The 7,678-nt window shown below is 39.0% G+C and overlaps 1 protein-coding gene across 4 annotated transcripts; it reads left to right on the top strand.

Moving 5' to 3' along the window:
• The first annotated feature begins 246 nt into the window (after positions 1 to 246).
• On the top strand, positions 247 to 7,375 carry LOC149813299 (RNA-binding NOB1-like protein). Of its 4 annotated transcripts, none has more exons than XM_089992108.1 (6): positions 247 to 348; positions 616 to 961; positions 2,699 to 3,845; positions 4,112 to 4,280; positions 6,614 to 6,733; positions 6,897 to 7,375. In XM_089992108.1, exons 2-6 carry the CDS (start codon positions 655 to 657, stop codon positions 7,035 to 7,037), a joined length of 1,884 nt encoding a protein of 627 aa, XP_089848234.1. In that variant the 5' UTR covers positions 247 to 348; positions 616 to 654; the 3' UTR covers positions 7,038 to 7,375. The 4 variants fall into 4 exon arrangements, with proteins under 4 accessions (XP_089848234.1, XP_089848231.1, XP_089848233.1 ...); XM_089992105.1 differs by having other exon boundaries at positions 6,888 to 7,375; XM_089992107.1 differs by having other exon boundaries at positions 259 to 344; positions 649 to 961; positions 6,888 to 7,375.
• Positions 7,376 to 7,678: the final 303 nt, after the last annotated feature.

The raw sequence follows: 7,678 nt of genomic DNA, 5'->3' as shown, positions 1-7,678 counted from the left end.
TGACTCAGTTTGTGAAAAATTTTCGAGAAAGAGGAAACTAAGACAAAGGTTTTTTTTTTTATAAAAACTATATTTTTATATTTTAATAATAAAAAACTTTTTTTTACTGAAATAATATTCAAAACATTAAAATATTATTAAAAATATTAAAATAACAACTATTCGTGTCTGTGACGTATCAGAGCGTGTTCGCTTTTGACACCCAAAAACCCAATTTCAGGAAACCTAGTTTCGCCTTGAAGAGATAGAATACCAAGAGACGCCTCTTCCCTTCTCTCACAGATACTACGTGCGTGCCCTAGGTATCTTTTCCGGCCGCTACCGGCGTCTTGTCGTCCTCACCCGTAGGTACTCTCTCTCTCTCTCTCTTGGTGGCCAGAAAAGGGGCCAGGCGGCCGCCCACCCCCCTCTCTCTCTCTCTCTGGCCGGAAAGGCGCCATCCGGCAGCACCTGTGCTGGTCGGCACCCCTCCCTATCTCTAGATTTCTCTTTAATTTGGTAGTTTGACAGTTAACAGTAGCTCTTGTTGCGTAATGGATTGGTAACGGGAGATTTTTTTTATCATAATTGAATCTCTTTCTAATATGGGTAGTGTGGTGGAATTGTTATGTTCAGAGTTTAAGGGTTTATAGTGATTTATCTTCACAGCCGGTAATGGCTGCTCAAGCCTCCACTGGTGGGTGGAGCGACGTCGTTCGGAAGCATCCTCTTCCGAAGCATCAGGAAGGAATCCCAAACCTGGATGGTCAGTCGTTCAAGTCGAGCCAGGGGGTCGGTATCGCCGTTGTTGATGCCAATGCAATAATCCAAGGAGGAGAGAAGCTGAATGATTGCACAATGAAGTTGGTTTCTGTGAGTGAGGTGTTGCAAGAGATCAGGGACCCCGCTTCTCGTCATAGACTTGCCTGCATTCCATTTACTGTGGAAACCATGGAACCCTCAGCTGATGCAATTAAAAAGGGTATATATTCTTCTTCTCTTTTACCTCGAGCATGTACAAGTTTCTTGTTCGAGAAGCAATGCAGATTGTTGTGGGTATGTGTTTTTCATGACTTGGATTCACAAAGAATCTTAATTCGTGTCATGTACCCTTGGGCATGTTCTATATATCTGTTACACAAACTTCTTTGTTTCTTAATGACATGCTTCCCATGTGCTTCTTTATAAGTATTGTTGCGATGGAAAATCATGCTTTTTCATTTAGTCTTGAATCTTATCATCTGTATGTAGAAGTTTTTGCAATTGGTTTCTTGAAGTCAATTTTCACTTGCAAGAGTTTTTGCTTCAAAATCAAGATGCACATTAAACACTGGTCTCTCACGGTGCCTGTGAGAAAGGTTGGCATGGTACAAGTAGAAGGAGCTAGGAAAAGAGGAAGACCATTGAAGACTTGGAGAAAGATTGTAAGTTGACCAAAGTTGTAGCTCTAGATAGACAAGAATGGAGAAATAGGACTCGTAAAGCCGACCCCATGTAGCTGGGATAAGGCTTGATGATGATGATGAAGGGCGTGCAAGAATGCAAAAATATTGAAAACAAGAGAATAGCTTCTACAAAACTTTTTCTAATTTTTTAATAAAAAAAATGCCACTAGTTGATAATTTTTGATAACCAGAACTTTTTGTTCCTTTTCATAGGTCTGCGTGATGAAAAATTTGGATCTTATCGGATCTTTTTTAAATTTATTTTTCTGATTGAAAATATCCAAATTTGGTCCAAATTGTAACTTTGGTTCATGTCCAAATAAACCAAAATTCTTTCTTCATCATAGGAAGGTATATATTTTTTCACAAGCTGTTCTTTTCTTACTAGCTTCTGTTGTATTTGGTTAGGCTATTTTTAGATGACGTTAAATCCCTTTGGTTTATGAGCTCTATCAAAACACAAGGTTATTGGTTGCATAAGAAAATGTCATGCAACCGAGGAAAGGAAAATTCTCTGAACATATAGGTGAGCTTATGAGCAGCATATATTGCAACCTACACTGTCTAGTGTGGAACATGGGGAAACCATTTTCATATACTATCATGAATTGATGTAGACTCGTTTAAATATGTTGAGTGTTTTAGTTACTGATGGATGCATTCCAATTTCATTCTTGATTTCTTGGTCCTTGTTCTTCATGTCAGCAAAGAAAGTTGCATCCTAATTTGGATGGATTCTTGATGCTTGCCCACTGCTATGCTTTTAATTTTTTTTTTTCATCCTTTTCTACTATAAGTGTTTTGATCCCCCTTCAACCATTAGCATGACTCCTTTCAATTGGGATTTTTGCTAAGGCCTACCGTCTGTTTTAGATCTTTTTGGTTCACCATAAACATTCCTTTCTTTTGTTCCTTATAATCGCTATTGCACCCAACCAGGAGTGCCATTTAGGATGTCAGGACAACATGAATCGTAGGCCATAGGCATCTACTTTTGGGTCATGTGCAAGTGCCACTTTTTCTTAACTTTATGGAGTCATTTGAAGAGACTTTTTATGAAAATGTGAAACAAGATTAAGTTAGCATGAATCCCTGATTATGCAAAGCAGTATGATTTCATGTGCTGGGTGCATACTCCTGTTGCACAGATGTTCTCTATGTGCATTTGCACATTTCTTAACACCCCTGTAAGCAAATACAGTGATTCTGAACATGCAGCTTCTATATCAGGTAATGCAAGTTCAGTTTTTTCTTTGTTCCTTTTTATCCTGCAGTTGTGAAGTTTGCAAGGGAGACTGGAGATCTGCAGACTCTTTCAGATGTTGATATAAAGTTGATAGCTTTAACTTACACTTTGGAGGCTCAGATCCATGGGACAGATCATCTAAGAGAAAAACCTCTTCCGCTTCATATGGTAAGAGTGAAAAAATTGCCTGAAAACGAGATGCCTGGATGGGGATCAAATGTTCCAAATCTGGAAGAGTGGGAAGCTCTTGAACATGCTGTAGAGGCATCAAATCTTGATTCACGAATCCTGCCCCTAAAAGATTTATCCTTGAATGTCACGCCTGATAATGGACATAACTGTCACAACCACAATGAAGATGATTTAACGTTAGCTACTGGTGAGAATGAAAGTGAAGTTCAAGGTTTTCGTTCCACAAGAGCTAACAGATTTCCTCACACAAAGCGTGAGATAAATATTGATGGCAAAAAGATGGTAGCGGATGGAATTGATGCTTCTAAAGGGGAATTTGATGAAGATTCCACAGAATGGAGGCCGGCTGTCAGTCGAAGTACACACAGGAGATATTTGAAGAGACAAGCAAGGCGTTCACTGTCTAGTGCATCAGAACAATATGATCATCCTGAGAAAGAAAAGAGCTTAAATGGAAACACTCTTGCAATTAAGACAGAACAAGACTTAAAGAAAATCTCTCATGCTACCTCTGATGATGCTTTTCTAAAAGATGAAAGATCAAATGAGGATGAAGGAAATGAAGATAACTTTAGCAGTGACAAAATGAGCCCTGAAATTTTAGTCTGTGAGAAAGTGGTGTTATGTTCTTCTGGATTGCTGAAAGATGTGAATGAGCCATGCATCCCTTCTGTAGATGTGGAGCATTCAGATGCTCTGATGGATGAATCAGAATTATCTGTACAAGGTGATATTTTTGAAGGAGATGAAGTTGAGATGGAATTAAATAGATTTAATCATCTAGAGATCTCTAGTCTTAACGATCACAGTATTGATAACACCGAGGTGGACGACAGTAACAGTGAGCAAAGTTGGACTCTTCGACCTTTGTCTGACTCCAGTGTAGCTTGCGTGACAAGTGACTTTGCCATGCAAAATGTTATTCTCCAGATGGGTCTGCGGCTTCTAACCCCCAGTGGAATGCAAATTCGCCGGTTGCATAGGTACGTATGTCCAGTTTTGCGACTTCCCTTTGTTGGTCTTCTGTTTATGTTGTAAAGGTCAAATTATAGTCACCTTTAGACTTGTGATCTTAATAAAAAAATTCCGAGTGGGTTTTCAGTGCTGGTGGGTGTTGAAGTGTCATGGTTGTATTGGTCTTCTGTTTCTGCCATAGAATATACCTATGGGGAGATTTTCAAAATTGTATAGTTTACTTGCTTTAGAACTTAGATCCTAGTAAAAGGTTCCAAGTTGTTCATTGGTGCAGGTGGGTGCTGAAATGTCATGCTTGCAATAGAGTGACTGCAGAAATTGGCAGAATCTTTTGTCCCAAATGTGGCAATGGTGGCACTTTACGCAGGGTGTCTGTTACAGTTGACGGAAATGGGATTGTTCAAACAGCCAGCAGGCCACGAATCTCTGTTCGAGGCACTAGAGTAAGCATCTTGAGTTTTATGCTTTTGCATGTGTTAGCATTATGAACAACTTTGATCATATTTGATATTCTGCCCTTCTTCTCTTAGCTCTCTTGTTAAGGCAGTTGATTTTTGCCTTTACATGTTCTTTTGTTATTGAAATTGCTACTTTTTTATTGTTGTGCTATTTTACAGTTGTCTCTTTGATAATATTTGTCTTGGTTCCAGATATGGCCAATAGATTAGGTGCCCTGAAATTGTTATATACATGAGTTGAAAAAAGAGAGGAATTTTTTCTTGTGAACTAGAGCTGTTGTCTGTAATTTTTATAATTCCATAACTATCAAAGCACAAACAGAAAAGAATTTGTAGCAGGTGATGCTTGCTTCTTGTGTAGGTTCATTCTTTATTGTATTAAGTTTTTTTTACTGTTTTTGAGTTGGTTGAATGTGCCCTTCATGTTATGCAGTTGTTCTCTATCAAAATTACCTTTCGATACGCTTCACCCCTGAATTGGCTATTTTTTAATAAATGTAAAAAATACTTAAAATTATTTTTTAATATTATTTTAATGGCTTTAACATGTGTCACGTTCTGATTGACACATAATATTTTTTAATTATTTTTGGGCCGATTCAGAACGATTCACTTATCGGTATCGGCCTTGTATCGTTTGGCAGGGCCGATACCGATACTAACAACATTGGTCTGGATTATTCAAAAACTAGATGAAATAATCAACCTTTTTTTTGCATTTTGTTATATATGCTAACATGTAATAAGTTCTTTAGCTTTGTGGCGGCCCTTTGTTGGATACAAGTGAATTTGCTAGGTTGTGGAGTTAATTCTGCTTGTCCATCTTATTATTCTGTGTGTATATCTTCAATCATGCATGTGATGAATGGAATGGCACTTGCAGATTGTAGGGTCTATGTGTTGGCTTGTACCTGATATCCTTTAGGGCACATTTGTGTGTCACAGAAAGTGGGGGTTTTCCATGGAAACGCACGAGGCCCCATGCATTTCTGCGGGCCCCACAACCTCCCATTGAAACACAGGATTCTCTTTCAGCGAAGAGAGGCCTGTGTTTCAATGGGAGCTCCCCCCCTTTCAGCGGAAACAAAGTCCGACCGTGGAGAGAGACCCTGCGCATGATGATGCGCGGAGGCCCTTTCTTTGGCACACAAACATGCACTTATTGGTCAGTGAGGAAAATGTTTCAATCATCTTGATTGTGTACTATTCAAATTGTGTGTGGGTGTGGGTGTGAGATATGGGGTATTGTTCTCGTTGTTTTCCCAAAATCTAAGACCAAGAATCATGCAAAAAATCTATCTAAAACCAAAAATCATCCAAAAATATCCATTTTCTTGAATGTGAAAAATATGCTGTAGTCACAATCAGAATTTTTGAGTGGAAAATGATGAATAGCTTAAGGCTGGCCTGTATAACCTCTTCGAAAGTGAAATCATAGACATGGGGCTATTAGGACTGCACTAAGGGCATGCGCATATTGGAAATCAGATCCTTCCGCATAGGATGATGACCCCACTTCTGTTCTTGGTTTTCGGAGTGGTAGCTTGTTGCTTATATCAAGCTCACAAGTGAGACATCTCATTCAACATAAAATTTCTTTTGAGGATGAGAGCATTATGTGCTAATCCGTACACGATGTGTTTGAACCTGTTTCTGAATGGCTTGCTACTATGCCAAGGGGGAAGTGGGCTTCGCATTAAAGGGAAACGAGTTTCTCATATTTTAGAAGTGGGTTTCCCAAAGCTTCCCCTCCTTTCAAATAAGCGAGGAGTTTTCTGCTTCAGAAGCGCATTTCCGGGGAAACACGCTTCCCCATGTTTCAAGACGCTTCCAATAACTATGCTGAAACTTGATATATCTATTATTTGGAATCCTTTGATTATCTGGTAATGTATAACCTGAATAAGATTTCTTGCTTGATCCTACGAGATGCTATAGGATTTGAAGTCAGATTGAGCCAATCTTGGTCAATCAAACCTAGCTCTGAGTTGTCTGCAGCTTTTCTAAGCAAATCATGCTATATCTAGTTTATTGGTGCAACATAGTTAAAGGTTAGTTAAAGGTCTGTCATATGATGAAGATGAAGACTTGAAGAGTTTACTTCGTTTAGATTGATGAGAGGGTGTACTGTATAGTTTTGGTTAGGGGGATTGGGCACCTCCTAAATAGCATAGCATTCAATTACCTTATATACTTCACCCTGCTTTTTGCAAAATGCTACTTGGAGGTCTGCCATCTTCAGTATATGTATCTCATTTGCATAATTCATTAGTTCTCTTCGCATCTGCTCATTGCATTTTTACTTTTCTGCTTTGCAGTTCTCACTTCCTTTGCCTGAAGGTGGAAGGGATGCCATCACCAAGAACCCTATTTTACGAGAAGACCAACTCCCTCACAAGCTCCTCTACCCAAAGTCAAAGAAAAAACAGGGGAACCAGGTCAGATTTGTTGAAATTCAGCTTAAATCACTCCTATCATTTCAATTTTAAGCTCTCTCTCTCTCTCTCTCTCTCTCTCTCTCTCTCTCTCTTACACACACACACACAAGTAAAGAGGTTTGTGATTATGTTTTGTGCTCTGACTGTTCTTTAGGGGAATCAGGATATCTTGACTGCAGATGAGATCACATTTCACAATTCTGGCAGGAGAGCACCATTGAAACCTCCTGTAAGAAAAGCATTGTCAGTTTTCTCTGGAAAGCAGAATCCTAATGACAACCATTTCTCCCGTCATCAGCATTAAATTCCCAGTTTTGTGTTGAAAACGTTTTTCCCTTTTGGTTGGTGATCGCTTGGTGTAGCCTGTGTGCAGTCCGTTAACTCTTAGAGTGCATGCCGGACAGATGCGTAGTAACATAATCAGTCAATCTAAATATCAGAAGTCTTATATTTTAACAGCTGAAGTACATAGATGAAACAGTCCCAAAGTTCTCAATTTTGTTTTCCTTTTTCTTCTTAATGCATGACATCTTAGTGGAAACAAATTGAAATAAGATGAAGTTTCGATTGATTCTAGATTGTAGCAACTCTAGCAGCAAGTAATTGATGCTTTAGTTTTGCTTTTTGTTTTTTTTTTTCAAATCTCAGTTTATAATTTGGACCAAGCTTGTTATTATGAGTTTTGGAACAGCTGCCACTGTGGACCAACAGTCTGTGCGTATCCTTCTTGCTGGATCAAGTGTGGTGGGGTGTAGTTGGGAATCCTGTGTTCAAGACTTGCTGTGCCATATCACCAGAAAGGAAAAAATAATAGCAATAAAAAAGACAGTATGGAAATCTCTATTGTAATGAAATGTGGTGCAGTGGAGAAGCTGCAGTTTGAGGAACTCTCGTGTTGTCATTCTGTCCTTGTCCATGCCTAGCCCAGTCGACCCCTAATTTATA

This window comes from Nuphar pumila, chromosome 16, assembly GCF_984573655.1.
Source record: "Nuphar pumila chromosome 16, dmNupPumi1.hap1.1, whole genome shotgun sequence".
Classification (NCBI taxonomy): domain Eukaryota; kingdom Viridiplantae; phylum Streptophyta; class Magnoliopsida; order Nymphaeales; family Nymphaeaceae; genus Nuphar; species Nuphar pumila.
This window is presented reverse-complemented; position numbering and strand designations above follow the sequence as displayed.

Bases quoted from the DNA above. Each gene is read 5' to 3' on its own strand.
- LOC149813299 (XM_089992105.1), top strand. From the start codon at position 655: ATGGCTGCTCAAGCCTCCACTGGTGGGTGGAGCGACGTCGTTCGGAAG. The intron at 3,846-4,111 runs GTACGTATGTCC...TCATTGGTGCAG, and splicing joins CAAATTCGCCGGTTGCATAG to GTGGGTGCTGAAATGTCATG. The intron at 4,281-6,613 runs GTAAGCATCTTG...TCTGCTTTGCAG, and splicing joins TCTCTGTTCGAGGCACTAGA to TTCTCACTTCCTTTGCCTGA.